The sequence below is a fragment of the Heptranchias perlo genome, chromosome 37, assembly GCF_035084215.1.
Source record: "Heptranchias perlo isolate sHepPer1 chromosome 37, sHepPer1.hap1, whole genome shotgun sequence".
Classification (NCBI taxonomy): Eukaryota; Metazoa; Chordata; class Chondrichthyes; order Hexanchiformes; family Hexanchidae; genus Heptranchias; species Heptranchias perlo.
The window spans coordinates 12,087,696-12,104,328 of NC_090361.1; the positions used below are offsets into that span (position 1 = coordinate 12,087,696).

Below are 16,633 nucleotides of genomic sequence, written 5' to 3' on the forward strand. Positions count from 1 at the left end.
CATAACCTTCGTCGGCCGCCCGCCCGGACCCAGCCAGATCCCCTACCTGACCGGCAGGTGGGAACGAAAGATCGCAGGCAGGAGGCCGCAACCGGGGACCCGCAGGATTGATCCCCGGTGGTCAGGTAAGTAGTTTGAGGGGCTCAGGGGGCAAATGTGATCGGGGAAGGGGGCAGAAACCCCGGGGTAAGGGAGGCCCAAGGCTTCCATGTGAGGCCTGGAGGAGCACTCCAGCCCCTCCTGGTCCACAAGGAAACCTAAAAATAAATGCAAAAACTTACCTCTTCTGGCCCACAATCCCCCCTCCTGACAGGCCTTGCTTGACACAGAAGGCCTGTCACTGCTCCCCCGCTCAGGCCTCGGACTAAAGTACCAGATCGGGCCCCGATTTGCATATTTAAAGAAGGACCTCGCTGCTTTCCTGCGGGTGGCCCGCTCAAAAGAGCGGGTTAATATTCGGCCCCCCCGGGAACGGCAGCGAGATCGGAGTCTTCCCCCTCATTTTAACTTCCTCCCCCGCCCGGTTTCCGCCACGCTGGTGGGGGGGAGTTAAAATCGGGGCCGTGGTGAGAGCAACACCCCCTCTGAGGAGAGGAGGGAGGAAAATTTGATGAAAGGGAAGACGCCATAAACCTCATAATCAGGAGGGAAGAAGACGCAGAGCATGACCCACTGTTGGGAGAATCCATCAAGGTTTGGGATGGTAGATGATTATTTTACCAAGGGGCTTCTGGGCTTCTATAGTACATCAGTGCTGCCAATCGCACCCTGGGATCCAGTTAATGGGCCCGTCAATTAGATTCTCAGCCTGTCCTCAGTGAAAAGAAACAATCAAGACCAGGCAATTATAATAAAGGACTGTATTTACAGGGCAAACCAGTCAACAGGAAGACCTCCTACATTTATCCAGTTACCTGCTGGCTTTCCTTCCCAGTATTGTCCATTCTTGGGTAAATATTTCCCCATGTATTGCACAAACAGCATTATCACTAATCAGGAACCAGCCAAAGAGGGTGACGTCACTGCCTATGCATCATGATCCAATCCCTGCTTATTTACCCATAAAATTCCCTGTGCGGGTAATCTTTTCATTTGCACAGAAACACATCCTCTCTGCATCTTCGCTGTGTTAAAATTAAGATTCCTGCTTGAACTCATTCTCTCCCGTCATCTTAAAACTATTGTATTCTGTACTCTCTTCAATCTTTCCATCCTTCTACAACCTGCAGCTACTTGAAACCCCAGTTTAGGATCACTCTGTCACTATATTTTCATTTGCCTTGTCTTCTTTCCTACGTTTTTCAGTCTTCGTGTCCTTCACTAAGGCCCTTGGGCCTTCACCTAGGTTTCCAGTGAAAAAATGGTGGTTCAAAGCTGCAAGAAATCCTCAAAAGAGAAGAGTTTCTGAGACACAATCCCTGCGCTGCTGGGAGAGCAAGCCTCATGCTCTTTGAATTTCTGTACTTTAGAAATGGAGTATATTTGACAGCATACAGAACACAAGTCATTGTCCAGAAACCAGTTCAGCCATCGTATGGGCCTAACATGACCATTGGGAAGGATCAGAAACAAAATCTCCATAAATCAATAGCCAAAATTCCACATGATATCCGTTGTGAGATTCACCGGGGTGTCCTCCTGGCACAATCATCTCGATAAAGTGCGTTAGCAGCCCAATTCTTGAAGCTCTGTCGGAAGATGCTCACTGCTTGGTTCGAAGGCTGTTGTTTCTCTCCTGGATCATCCAAGAAACACACGGGAGTTAGAGAACGCAATCTCAGCTTCCAACTCTAAAACCTCACCTTGTTGTATTTCAGAAGCCTAGTCTCAGTCACAACCGTTACGCGCAAGAGCTGTAACTGTTGGTAGCACACTCGCCTCTGAGTCAGAAGGTTGTGGGTTCAAGTCCTGCTCCAGAGACCTGAGCACAAAATCTAGGCTGACGTTCCCAGTGAGGGAAATTTCTCAAAGGTTCTGAGTTAGAACCAGTTATAGCCTTAGTCACCCTGCCAAGCTTCAGGATTGATAGGTGTGTTACAAGGGTAGCTTCACGGAATCTGGTTCTAATCCAGGAGCCTCGGCCATTAGGAGTGCACAGAGTTGTTTGCTGCCCACAGTTTTTTTTTTGTTCATTAAACTTAATGGACAGAAAGATCTCGGGAAGCGGCATCAGAATTCTTGATGTGCACTCCCAACGAATGAGCCTTCACATCGGGAGCCACGTTTCGTGTATGACATTTCAGCCATATTGGTGGAATGCTATTATTGACCAGATATTATTCAGGGATGATTATGACTGGTCACCAGATAGACAATCTGAGCGGTGCAGTCAGAAAGGAAAACAAAGGTTAACTTAAAACAAAACTAATGTTCAGCCAGTAGATGTCACTAACACACTGAAGAAGTACTATTCCCATATGAGGCAAATTCTCCTTATTTTTTTATTCCCCATTTTACCTCCCTACATCCAATTTTGAATCCCTGAAAGCTGAATCGGGATGGGCTCCTGGTTATAGGATTCCGGATTCTCGTAAATTGGCTCTCCCAAACTCCTAGTGTTGGCATTAAGGACCTTCTGACAGGTTCCAGGGAAGGGTCCATACTGACTGACAAGCAGTCAGGTTTGTCAGCACAACATTAACCCCACATCCAATTTTCATTTTTCTTGTTGTTGTGGGAAAAGAAAGACTTTGCATTTCTATAGCGCCTTTCACAACCTCAGGACGTCCCAAAGCGCGTAACAGCCAATTAAGGACTTTTGAGGCGTGGTCACAAATAGCAATAATGATCAGATCATCTGTTTTATTGATAAATATTGGCCAGGAGAATTCTCCTGCTCTTCGAAATAGTACCATGGGATCTTTTACATCCATCTGAGAGGGCAGACGTTTAACGTCTCATCCAAAAGACGGCACCCCGTCAGTAATGAACTGGAGTGTCAGCCTAGATTTTGTGTACAGGTCTCTGCAGTGGGACTTAGGATCCACAACCTTCATGATTCAGAGACAAGACTGCTGCCCACTGAGCCACAGCTCACACCTTCAGTACCTGGCTCAGGAAATACCCGTCCTCATTTCGAGAATCCTACCTATTTATATGCTTCCTGTGACCACAGAGGAGAAGCCACAGGCACAGCATTGAAAGAATCCTTTCGTCAATTAGCGAAGGAGTGGTGACTGATCGACCCGCGTGTTTCGAGCCAGATTGCCAGCCTGGATTTTGCGCTCGAGTCTCTGAATCCACAACCTTCTGAGTCAGAGGCGAGAGTGCTTACCCACTGACGCATGATTGACACCGTGGACAGGTGATAAAGGAACCCGGGCCGCTACCCATCACTTTCCGATGGGCCTGGGGCTTAGGAGCATGTTAACCCCCCCAACCTCTGCCCTGTGTGAGGGACTGCTGTGCAGGACGACTTAAAGAGGGATTTAAAAAAAAGCGGAGAATATGTAATTTAAAAAACTGAGAAACAAACCTGAGAAGTTGAGATATTCCTCATTCGCAAGCTGCTCATTGGCACAGAGGAGCTCATGATGAACTCGGAGTAAATAATGGGTTTTAAACAGCAGATACGACAGAACCATTTCCGATATTCATCCCTCACCTTTAAAAATAAATGTTAGAGTTAATTAACGGACCGATTACGCCAATATGTAAAGTTCTAGAGGGTCAGACGCATCTAACGGTGACAGAGGAGAGGGAGAACAAGAATTTGCCATTTACAAAGATTCCTTGTGTGCAGGAAGGTGTCTCAGAGTGCCTTTCAGTAAGAAGGAATGGGATACAGTGGATACCGAGCATTGAGAAAGGGGGAGCGTAAAGGACAGACGAGGGCAGGAAACTAAAGGCATGATCAAAGAGGAGGGTTTTGAGGAGGATTTTAGAAACAGGGAGGTGGCAAGACCGAGGGATCTGGACAGAGAATTCCAAAGGCAGGTGTGTAATGGCTGAATGAGAGTTTGCCGGTGATGGAGTGGAGGAGGCGAGAGGCAAGAAGAAGTATCGTATTAGAGGAGTGAGGTGATGGAGGGAGTGAGGAGAAGTTGGAGGAGTGGAGGGAGTGAGGGGTGAGCAGAAGCCCAGTGTTAGAGGAGTGAGGAGAAGTTGGAGAGGAAGGGCTGATGGAATTCTGGGGTTAGTGTGGGTGAGGTCGCGGGATATGGTATTTTAGATGAGTTGATTGGATATATTATGGGGGTTGATGAGGGAAGGCCACCTCAAAGGGCATTGGACAAGTCAACAGTGGCAAAAGGCTACCCTTCGATCGGGAGAAGCACGGCAATGATGCAGAGGTGGATTAAAGTGACTTTGGTAATGGAATGGATGTGGGGGATGAAGCAAAATGCCAGATAGTGAGGAGTGTGGGATAAATCAGAGGGTTACAGTGAGGGGTGTGGGGTATATCAGAGAGTGTTACAGTGAGGGGTGTGGGGTATATCAGAGAGTGTTACAGTGAGGGGTGTGGGGTATATCAGAGAGTGTTACAGTGAGGGGTGTGGGGTATATCAGGGAGTGTTACAGTGAGGGGTGTGGGGTATATCAGAGAGTGTTACAGTGAGGGGTGTGGGGTATATCAGAGAGTGTTACAGTGAGGGGTGTGGGGTATATCAGAGAGTGTTACAGTGAGGGGTGTGGGGTATATCAGAGAGTGTTACAGTGAGGGGTGTGGGGTATATCAGAGAGTGTTACAGTGAGGGGTGTGGGGTATATCAGAGGGTTAGAGTGAGGGGTGTGGGGTATATCAGAGGGTTACAGTGAGGGGTGTGGGGTATATCAGAGAGTGTTACAGTGAGGAGTGTGGGGTATATCAGAGGGTTACAGTGAGGGGTGTGGGGTATATCAGAGTGTTACAGTGAGGGGTGTGGGGTATATCAGAGAGTGTTACAGTGAGGGGTGTGGGGTATATCAGAGAGTGTTACAGTGAGGGGTGTGGGGTATATCAGAGGGTTACAGTGAGGGGTGTGGGGTATATCAGAGGGTTAGAGTGAGGGGTGTGGGGTATATCAGAGGGTTACAGTGAGGGGTGTGGGGTATATCAGAGGGTTACAGTGAGGGGTGTGGGGTATATCAGAGGGTTACAGTGAGGAGTGTGGGATACATCAGAGGGTTAGAGTGAGGGGTGTGGGGTATATCAGAGGGTTACAGTGAGGGGTGTGGGGTATATCAGAGGGTTAGAGTGAGGGGTGTGGGGTATATCAGAGGGTTACAGTGAGGGGTGTGGGGTATATCAGAGAGTGTTACAGTGAGGGGTGTGGGGTATATCAGAGAGTGTTACAGTGAGGAGTGTGGGGTATATCAGAGGGTTACAGTGAGGGTGTGGGGTATATCGGAGAGTGTTACAGTGAGGGTTGTGGGGTAAATCAGAGAGTGTTACAGTGAGGGGTGTGGGGTATATCAGAGTGTTACAGTGAGGGGTGTGGGGTATATCAGAGTGTTACAGTGAGTGATGTGGGGTATATCAGAGAGTGTTACAGTGAGGGGTGTGGGGTATATCAGAGATGTTACAGTGAGGGGTGTGGGTTATATCAGAGTGTTACAGTGAGGGGTGTGGGGTATATCAGAGAGTGTTACAGTGAGGGGTGTGGGGTATATCAGAGAGTGTTACAGTGAGGGGTGTGGGGTATATCAGAGAGTTACAATGAGGGGTGTGGGTTATATCGGAGAGTACTACAGTGAGGGGTGTGGGGTATATCAGAGAGTGTTACAGTGAGGGGTGTGGGGTATATCAGAGAGTGTTACACTGAGGGGTGTGGGGTATATCAGAGAGTTGATTCCATCTTACGGTTCAGTATGAGGGAAGAACAGCACCAGGCTTTGCACTGATTGGCACTCCTCAGCATGAGCTACACTCTCACCATTATTGATTCCTACCTGTTTGTTCAAGAGACAGTGCAGGATAAAGATGAACGTCCCTTGTAGGCTGTTGACGATGGTGAATATGTAGGCCATGACGATGGTTTCCTCCTGAAAATGGAAAATCCCAAATATCCATGTACAGCCCAGGAGAAAAAGCTGAGCGATTGCTGTAAGAATGAAAGATCTGGGAGTGGGGAAGGGAAAGCAGAGAGGAGTCAAATCTCTGTGGATTTCACCGACAAATTGTATTAAAAAGACATCGCAGGTCTCTTCCAACAGCAAGATATCTCGGCAGCACACATACCTGATCTTCTTCAATTTAGGTTTGTCCTTCTTCAGAGTGGACATCTTCTTTGCCAGCTTGCCCAGAGTTATACAATAAAAAACGGCATTGATCTGAAAACAGTGGCAAGGTTCAGTTACGGTCAGAGCCAAGGGACATCACAGTCTTGTCAGAATTCGTTTAACAATTCAAGAACTTAGTTTAAGATGAATGTCATCTTAAGTTCTCCCAGGCCAGGTACAGCATGGGGTGGACACAGAGCAAAGTTCCATCTGTGCTATTTTCTTACACTGTCCCAGATACGGCACAGGATCGAAGGGGAGTGACCTTAGTTAAGATGTTTATTAGACTGTGATCTACATTCTGCGCACTCTTATTTTTGTCTGAGTGTGGAACCTATCTCAGGCAGATCGAGCTGTGCTTTTGTATGGAGATCCAGAGACAGCATACATGTGAAACTGGCTCCCCCTCGTTTACAGAACTGACACTGACTCCCTTATCCTCATGTCACAGCGTTCATGGGTGTACATTTTAATCTCGCGTAATGATATTGGAGAAAGGAGTAACCATGGCGACTGGGTCACTTCATTTCTTCCTCCGAGTCTACAATGTCATTTGCTGCTGGGATGGAGAGGGGGGGTGGGGGATGGCAGGGTGGCAGTGGAGGGCTGTTCTCCGTGGAGGGCAGCAGGTCGGGGGTGAAGTGGAGATGCGAGGATAGAAGATTGTTCTGGGTAGATCTGGTGGATCAGTGAACCTCTCCTCAGGAGATTGAATTGATGGACTGGAGTCCATGATAGAGTAGAGCGCACAGGGACTGTCGGAGGAGTTAATTTAAGAGCAAGGACATTTCAGCCCTCCTTACCTGCGTTGAATTTACACCCCTTTCAGAGGCTAATCTTACATAATCTTGCTTTCTCCCCAAACCCCCTTTATATTATTTTTCTTTAAGTAATTAGTCAGTACATTTTTGGATGCTGTAATTGGTTCAACATCTCAAAGCATCTCAATAAGTTTCTACAATTGCCCTCTAGCACTTATAGAATCATAGAATCATAGAAGTTTACAACATGGAAACAGGCCCTTCGGCCCAACATGTCCATGTCGCCCAGTTTATACCACTAAGCTAGTCCCAATTGCCTGCACTTGGCCCATATCCCTCTATACCCATCTTACCCATGTAACTGTCCAAATGCTTTTTAAAAGACAAAATTGTACCCGCCTCTACTACTGCCTCTGGCAGCTCGTTCCAGACACTCAGCACCCTTTGAGTGAAAAAATTGCCTCTCTGGACCCTTTTGTATCTCTCCCCTCTCACCTTAAATCTATGTCCCCTCGTTATAGACTCCCCTACCTTTGGGAAAAGATTTTGACTATCTACCTTATCTATGCCCCTCATTATTTTATAGACTTCTATAAGATCACCCCTTAACCTCCTACTCTCCAGGGAAAAAAGTCCCAGTCTATCTAACCTCTCCCTATAAGTCAAACCATCAAGTCCCGGTAGCATCCTAGTAAATCTTTTCTGCACTCTTTCTAGTTTAATAATATCCTTTCTATAATAGGGTGACCAGAACTGTACACAGTATTCCAAGTGTGGCCTTACTAATGTCTTGTACAACTTCAATAAGACATCCCAACTCCTGCATTCAATGTTCTGACCAATGAAACCAAGCATGCCGAATGCCTTCTTCACCACCCTATCCACCTGTGACTCCACTTTCAAGGAGCTATGAACCTGTACTCCTAGATCTCTTTGTTCTATAACTCTCCCCAACGCCCTACCATTAACGGAGTAGGTCCTGGCCCGATTCGATCTACCAAAATGCATCACCTCACATTTATCTTGGGATCATGAACTCAAGCCTTTGATTTACCTGCCAATGGAAACAGTTTCTCTACACCTTTTTCAGTTCCTCCCTGAAGAAGTAAGTTGGTGAAGCAGAATAGAGAGGGCGTATTCGGGAATATTTGTCATTGGGACGAGATACCAAAAGTGGGAAGAAGCTTCCATTTCTGGTGTTGATATCCTCACATTTCATAAGAACGTCAACTGAGATTGATAAAGGAATATAAAGCAACACTGATTGGTTGTCTTGTATGCGCGGTGTGAGTGTATTATAAGAACATAAGAAATAGGAGCAGGAGTAGGCCAATCGGCCCCTCGAGCCTGCTCCGCCATTCAATAAGATCATGGCTGATCTGATCCTAACCTCAAATCTAAATTCATGTCCAATTTCCTGCCCGCTCCCCGTAACCCCTAATTCCCTTTACTTCAATATGAAAATTTGAAGGAACAGGATAGGGCCATAATCCCAGAAGCCCATATCTTTTTCAGAGATTAATCTCGCCTATCCACCCACTCACCACCTTAATCTCTTCCCGCTCCAGATTGTCCCTTTCCCTTGGTAGCTTACTCCACAGCTCTATTACCCACTAGTTGAAAATGGTGCACCCGACTCCCTCATTTTTAACTCGTGTGTCCCGCTAATTATTAAGCTCTTCACCACGCTTAATAATTGGCCTGGGTCAGCTCCATTCACAACCGTGTGATTTTTGTGTGGTTCTCACCATTATAATGGCACAGACCGGCCCCAGGAAGCTCCAAATGAAATGGTTTTTCAGATCTAGCCAGCAACTGCAAGTGGAAAGAGACAGATTATTAGCAAGGGGTTGATAGTGAGAATCAGAGCTCATCATGTCTAAAACTTTGGTGGATGCTGCAGGCCTCTCATTTAACACATTGGGAACCATCTGCCAATAACCCAGACAAACTGAAAGACAAGTTATAAAGTTGTGGTGGTACAGGTGTGGAGTGTGTTGTGTGCCACCTTTGCCAACAGGCCAGTCCTTGGTCTGACTTGGGTTTTTAAAAATTAATGGGATATGGGCATCTCTGGCATGGCCGGCATTTATTGCCCATCCCTAGTTGCCCTTGAGAAGATGGTAGTGGGCCTTCTCCTTGAACCAATGCAGTCCGTGTGGTGAAGGTGCGCCCACTCTGCTGTTAGGTCGGGAGTCCCTGAATTTTGACCCAGCGACAATGAAGGAATGGTGATATATGTCCAAGTCGGGAGGCTGTGTGTGACTTGAAGGGGAACGTGGAGGTGATGGTGTTCCCATGTGCCTGCTACCCTTGTCTTTCCAGGTGGCGGAGGTCGCGGGTTTAGGAGGTACCGGGTTGCGGGTGGAACACAAGAACGTAAGAAATAGGAGCAGGAATAGGCCATACGGCCCCTCGAGCCTGCTCCGCCATTCAATAAGATCATGGCTGATCTTCGACCTCTACTCCACTTTCCTGCCCGATCCCCATATCCCTTGATTCCCTTAGTGTACAAGAATCTATTGATCTCAGTCTTGAATATACTCAACGACTGAGCATCCACAGCCCTCTGGGGTAGAGAATTCCAAAGTTTTCCAACCCTAAATTCACAATTCTGAAAGCAAGGTTTATCATCACAGGGTGAGCAAGTGGCTGAAACCTCATGTAGTTATAGAAAGACACACACCTGAGAGATGATTGGGAGCCAAAGGATTCAGCACTTGTAAACAGTTTGACACCGTACAAATACAATGGACTTTTCAAGCCACGACAATGTACCTGATTAACATTATGAACAACAGTAAAGACAGAATTCAATGAAGAACATAAAACAGGGTTGTATGGGGAGAGAGCAGGGTGGCTGGCTTAGCTTTTGATTGTTCTAATAAAGAGATCCGATGGGCTGAATTGTCTTCTTTGTGCTGCAAACTAATATCCGCCTAAAAATGTGATAACAGTGGGTTACCATACCTGAACTCCATGGATCATCAAATATAACTCATGGTCCAGACCAATGGGGATGGAGGATCGAGCAATCCCACAATCCTGTGCTCTATATGATGTCACATGAGGGGGGGGGAGGGGTTCTACTCAAAATGTCCTTAACCAGCAGTTCTAAAGCAGAGTGGTAAAGGATCAGTGAGAGGGGCTACTCAGTGCACAAGCATCTCCCTTTATATGGTATTTCAGTTCTTGAAGGGTACGGTATAAGCTGGTTCAACAAACAATGAGATGAGGAGGGACAGAGGGTTATGGTGAGAAGGTGGGTAAGTGGAGTTACAATATAGGAACACACAGGACCATTGCAGTCCATCTAACTGGCCTATAAAAAAAGAGTAGACTTTTTGGGCCGAATGGAACTTTTCCATTCCGAAAAACAATGTTCCAACAGACCATCCTTCAACTATAAACAGTGGTGACAAAGCACCAGCAACAAAGGGTGATGAGAGGCCCCTTGTGAATGTCCACTTTAGTAGCACATCGGGGTTGCCAACCCTCCAGGATTGCCCTGGAGTCTCCAGGAATTAAAGACTAATCTCCAGGACACTGCTGCAAGCAAACCCAGAAGAAAAATCATAGGGGCATTAAAAAAATTGTGTTTTCAAAAACTTTTCTTTCAACACTTCTGTTTATTAGTTATAAAAATATCGGACAATATAAACAAAATTAAAAACTAGTAAGTGTCTGGTGAAAGAGGTGAATACCAGGGCAGGAAGGGCACGGCTCGGCAAAGAAGCATTGCTGTCGTGAGGGAGATGATGATTCTTATCAGGAAAGCTTAATCAAAATGAAGCTGCCGAGGCCTGTAAATATGCTTCAGTCTTGCTGACCTTCCTACTCTGCCCTGTCCGCTACCCTCACTGTGCTTTTCCAAGTTCTTGAAGAAAAAAAGTAGAGGCTAGAAGGACACTGAAAGATCACAGCTGGAATTTGGTAGCTCACAGCAATCTATCTACATAAGAACATAAGAAATAGGAGCAGGAGTAGGCCAATCGGCCCCTCGAGCCTGCTCCGCCATTCAATAAGATCATGGCTGATCTGATCCTAACCTCAAATCTAAATTCATGTCCAATTTCCTGCCCGCTCCCCGTAACCCCTAATTCCCTTTACTTCTAGGAAACTGTCTATTTCTGTTTTAAATTTATTTAATGATGTAGCTTCCACAGCTTCCTGGGGCAGCAAATTCCACAGACCCTCTGAGTGAAGAAGTTTTTCCTCATCTCAGTTTTGAAAGAGCAGCCCCTTATTCTAAGATTATGCCCCCTAGTTCTAGTTTCACCCATCCTTGGGAACATCCTTACCGCATCCACCTGATCAAGCCCCTTCACAATCTTATATGTTTCAATAAGATCGCCTCTCATTCTTCTGAACTCCAATGAGTAGAGTCCCAATCTACTCAACCTCTCCTCATATGTCCGCCCCCTCATCCCCGGGATTAACCGAGTGAATCTACAGCAAGAGGAAGAACTTACATTTATATAGTGCCTTATCATGTCCTCAGGATGTCCCAAAGGGGCCATAAATATAAGATAGTTACTAATAAATCCAGTAAGGAATTTGGGAGAAACTTCTTTCCTCAGAGGGTGGTTGGAATGTGGAGCTCGCTACCACGTGGAGTGGTTGAGGTGAATAGTATAGATGCATTTAAGAAGTTAGATAAAGACATGAGGGAAAAAGGAATAGAAGGTTTTGCTGATAGCGGAGATGAAGTAGGGAGGGAGGAGGCTCGTGTGGAGCATAAACACCGGCATGGACCAGTTGGGTCGATTGGCCTGTTTCTGTGCTGTAAATTCTATGTGGTATAAATGCAAGCTCTTTCTTCTTTTTTTTTAATGTTAATGGATGGAAAAAGTCACAAGGCCCGTAAATTGAGTGCGTGCCTGATTGGAGATGATTGCTCCCTGATTGGAGATGATTGCTCCCTGCGGAGGGTTTAGTTATCCCGAATGTGACCCAAGATCGCTGAGTTTGGATGAACTATCTCGTCCAAGGCACCAGGGCCCGCATTGTGCCGATTGAGATAGCTTGCCTGTGGCAAGGGTAGAGTTAACCCATGGTCGTTTGCCCTTGATTGCGGTATGTTCCACTCACAGGATGTCATTTAGGAAATGTTACATTTAAATGAAGAACGGAGGCCTGTCATGCGGGGAAAGAGAGATCTAGGTCAGTTCCGTCTGCCATGTGGTTTCATCAAACTGAATGACAAGTTTCTGGTGTTGGTAGTCTCAATGAAACCTTGCGGTAGCCCTGAGTGTGAGTCTCAGCTGCGTGTACCTCAACCAAAGGTCTAATTTTTGTCTTTTAATGATGTGGTATAGTCTTGACATCTGTGCTGCTCAACTTGGTACTTTTCTTCTAGCTCCATATTTCTCCCCCACCCCCGCCCAATATAAACTCAAGAGGTGAAACCATGTACAAAGAGTTGGGGAAATCAGAGGCAGTTAGAGGACATGGAGTGGAGGGGTGGTAGCAGGGGAACCTAGCCCATGTTAAACACAATTTGAGAGGGCTCATCCCCCTCCATTGCCCCAGTGGCTGTAACTTATTGTGATAAAAATTATTGCATGGTTTATCTGATTCTTCTTCAACAAATAAAATAAACTTCACCAAGCAACTTTCATTCTTTATAAAGACAAGATGCTCCTTTTATGTGGCTCGGTCCTAGTGCCCACACTGATAAAACTCTACTGTCAATCTGGTCCAGTCCTAGTGCCCACACTGATAAAACTCTACTGTCAATCTGGTCCAGTTCTAGTGCCCACACTGATAAAACTCTACTGTCAATCTGGTCCAGTCCTAGTGCCCACACTGATAAAACTCTACTGTCAATCTGGTCCAGTTCTAGTGCCCACACTGGTGAAACTCTACTGTCAATCTGGTCCAGTTCTAGTGCCCACACTGATAAAACTCTACTGTCAATCTGGTCCAGTCCTAGTGCCCACACTGATAAAACTCTACTGTCAATCTGGTCCAGTTCTAGTGCCCACACTGGTGAAACTCTACTGTCAATCTGGTCCAGTTCTAGTGCCCACACTGATAAAACTCTACTGTCAATCTGGTCCAGTCCTAGTGCCCACACTGATAAAACTCTACTGTCAATCTGGTCCAGTTCTAGTGCCCACACTGGTGAAGAAGTTGGGAAGTGAATGAAGAAGGCACCACAAATGGGCACAGAAAAGTCACATTTGACAACAAGGACTTTATAAGTTCTAATAAAAATGAACTGCGATGGATTCCCACAGCTTAAGAAGCGGAGATTCTGAAGGAGAAATTGACCGTTTCTGGAATCTAACCAGGAAACAAAGCTTAGAAAATATTTGCATTGTCAAATTAAATGAATTCAACCAGTTCGGGGAACAACATTTAAAAGATTGACATGGTTCAATTTTTAAATGCCTGGAAAAATCTACTTGTTCGCTGTGACGTGTCAGCCAAGCCCCACTCCAAGAATCGAGCACATATACTAGGCTGACACTTTACAGCGACAGTACCGAGGGAGTGCTGCGTTGTCAGGGGTGCTGTCCAGTGGATGAACCGTCAAACTGAGGTCCTGTCTGCCTGTTCAGGTGGACATTAAAGATTCCACGGCAGGGGAGTGACCCGGTCAACATTTATTCCTCAACCGACATCCACCATAAGTGGTCATTAACCTCAGTGCTGCTTGTGGGATCTTGCTGTGCGCAAATTGGCTGCTGTGCTTGCCCACATTACAACAGTGACTTCATTTCAAAAGTACTTCATTGGCTGTGAAGCACTTTGGGACATCCTGAGGACATGAAATGTGCTGTAAAGCATTTTCTTGCGTTACGCCTTGATTATTCCCTTAAATACTCGGTCAGAATGCGGCTATAATTTGTAGTCATATCTATTTCTTAGAGAACGGATTTCTTTTCTTATTCTAACACTGTGTCGTGCTTACGCAATGGGTGCCTCATAAATGAACGTATGAGGGAACCACTGCTGCCTTATCACATGGCCAGAAATGTTTTGAAGATCTGGGCACGTGCAGAGGGGCTAAACCTCAGAGTATTCCGGGGTGACTTTAACGCAGCGTGGACAGGCTAAACCCAAGGCTGATTTTCACAGCGAGAAGCAGACGCCAGGTTAGAAACGTTGGGGGGAATTTTAACCCGCAGGAACCGGTGGATTGGGGTGGGAAGTAAAAATTGCAGAAATTTGCAACCCGACTCCAACTTCTAAGAAAGAAAGAAGAACTTGCATTTATATAGCGCCTTTCACGACCTCAGGACATCCCAAAGCGCTTTACAGCCAATGACGTACTTTTGAAGTGTAGTCACTGATGTAATGTAGGAAACACGGAGGCCAATTTGCGCACAGCAAGATCCCACAAACAGCAATGTGATAATGACCAGACATCTGTTTTTTTAGTGAGAGGGAAGATGGGGCCTCAGTTTAACGGGGGCGGGTCGGTCAGTGAAGCCTTTTTAGGTGGCCCCGTGCCTCCATTGTACCAAAATTTTTATTCTTAACCAATGGAGTGCGTCTTTCCCGAGGCCGCGGGATTCCCGGCAGGTAAGAGGAGGCGAGAAGGGCCGGGTCCATGAGGTAAGTGCGTTTACAGCACTGCTTGTGGGCCAGGAGAAGCAGGAGTGCATTCCCCCCCAGGACCCCCGAAGCAAACGTATTTACACACCTCGCGATCGGCCCCCGCGATCTCCGACATCCCCCCTGCCCCCTCAATGATGTTTGACTTTCCAAAACCCCCCCTCCCACCCCGACCTTCCTTCAAAATCGTCACGACGTGCAGGAAACCCTTACCTCCGGTTTTCCCATCGGAAACTCCCTGCGCCCCCCCACCCAACGCTCTCTTAATATCCAGCCCAACGACTGTCATTGGGAAATGTAAATGTTTGTCATGTATATTGCCCTGAGGTAATGTGGGATGGAAATCTCCAATATTCCTACGCATCGAGATGTTACGATCTGGAACGCGCTGCCTGAAAGGGCGTTGGAAGCAGATTCAATAGTAACTTTCAAAAAGGGAATTGGATAAATAACTTGTAAAGGAAAAGTTTGCAGGGCCAAGGGGAAAGAGAGGGGGAGTGGGATTAATTGGATCGCTCTTTCGAAGAGCCGGCACAAGCACGATGGGCCGAATAGCCTCCTTCTGTGCTGTATAAGTCTATTATTTTGAGCCATCCAACCAGGGGATGGAGATGCTACGAAATGGCAGGAAAGCCGGCAGCTTGAATTAATATCTCCTACAGTTTTTCCGGTGGGAAATTATTTGGTACTGAGCCAAGCAGACTAAGATGGCCCCAAGTACACTGCCTAGTTTGTGCTGATCTCAGCTGGGTTGTCATGATTGATTTCGTCGCCTCTGGGCTAGGGAGGGGGCCAAATGAGCCAGGGGTCCTGTTCCTGATCATTTTCCAGTGACTCTTGTTGGAAAGTCATCACGTGCGGACATCAGTGGGGACAGGGTCGGTGTCAGGGTGATAACCCCTCCCCCTTGATTACATTATCGAGTTACATCGAAACTGCAGTACAGAAACAGGCCATTCGGCCCAACTGGTCTATGCCGGCGTTTATACTCAACAAGCACGTCCTTCCACCCAATTTCATCTAACCGTATCAGGAAACTTTTCTATTCCTTTCTCCCTCATGTGTTTATCTAGCTTCCCCTTAAATGCATCTATTCTAGTGGCCTCAACCACCCCTTGTAGTAATGCGTTCCACATTCTTTCCACTCTTTGGGTAAAGAAGTTTCTCCTGAATTCCCTATTGGATTTATTAGTGACTAGCTTACATTGATGACCTCTAGTTTTGGACTCCCCCACAAGTGGAAACATTTTCTCTACATCTACCGTATCAAATCCTATCATTATCTTAAAGACCTCTATCAAGTCACCCCTCAGCCTTCTATTTTCTAGAGAAAAGAGTCCCAGCCTGTTCAGCCTTTCCTGATAAGTATATCCTCTCAGTTCTGGTATCATCCTTGTGAATCTTTTTTACACCCTCTCCGGTGCCTCTACATCCTTTCTATAATATGAAGACCAGAACTGTGCACAATACTCCAAGTGCGGTCTAACCAAGGTTCGAGACAACTTTAACATAACTTCTCTGCTTTTCAATTCTATCCCTCTGTTACTGACAGAAATGAGGAACAGCCAATCAAATAAACTGCTAGCTGTGGAGGCAGCACCTTAAGGAAAAGAGGGAGGAGAAATTAGAATCGAAAGTGTCCTAAGGAAGGATATACTTATATACTTGCCTTAGAGGTGGTGCAACGAAGGTTCACCAGATTGATTCCTGGGATGAGGGGATTGTCCTATGAGGAGAGATTGAGTAGAATGGGTCTATACTCTGTGGAGTTTAGAAGAATGAGAGGTGATCTCATCGAAACATATAAGATTCTGAGAGGGCTTGACAGGGTAGATGCTGAGAGGCTGTCTCCCATGACTGGAGAGTCTAGAACTTGGGGGCGTGGTCTCAGGATAAGGGGTCGGCCATTTAAGACTGAGATGAGGAGAAATTTCTTCACTCAAAGGGTCGTGAATCTTTGGAATTCTCTACCCCAGAGGGCTGTGGATGCTCAGTCGTTGAGTATTTTCAAGACTGAGATCGATAGATTTTTGGACTCTGAGGGACTTTAATTCCCCCTCCCTCTTTCCCTTAAGGTGCTGCCTCCACAGTTAGCAGCACCTCTC

The 16,633-nt window shown here is 46.4% G+C and overlaps 1 protein-coding gene across 2 annotated transcripts in view; it reads right to left on the reverse strand.

Moving 5' to 3' along the window:
• Positions 1 to 845: 845 nt before the first annotated feature.
• LOC137304514 (adhesion G protein-coupled receptor E2-like) overlaps positions 846 to 16,633 on the reverse strand; it is a 74,846-nt gene continuing 59,058 nt past the window's right edge. For both annotated transcript variants that reach the window (XM_067973149.1, XM_067973148.1), the window contains 5 exons: positions 8,711 to 8,777; positions 6,161 to 6,252; positions 5,872 to 6,040; positions 3,476 to 3,604; positions 846 to 1,735 (listed from right to left, as the gene is read on the reverse strand). In XM_067973149.1, coding sequence (XP_067829250.1) covers positions 1,703 to 1,735; positions 3,476 to 3,604; positions 5,872 to 6,040; positions 6,161 to 6,252; positions 8,711 to 8,777 — 490 coding nt within the window. In that variant the 3' untranslated portion in view covers positions 846 to 1,702. The remainder of the gene's footprint in view (positions 1,736 to 3,475; positions 3,605 to 5,871; positions 6,041 to 6,160; positions 6,253 to 8,710; positions 8,778 to 16,633) is intronic.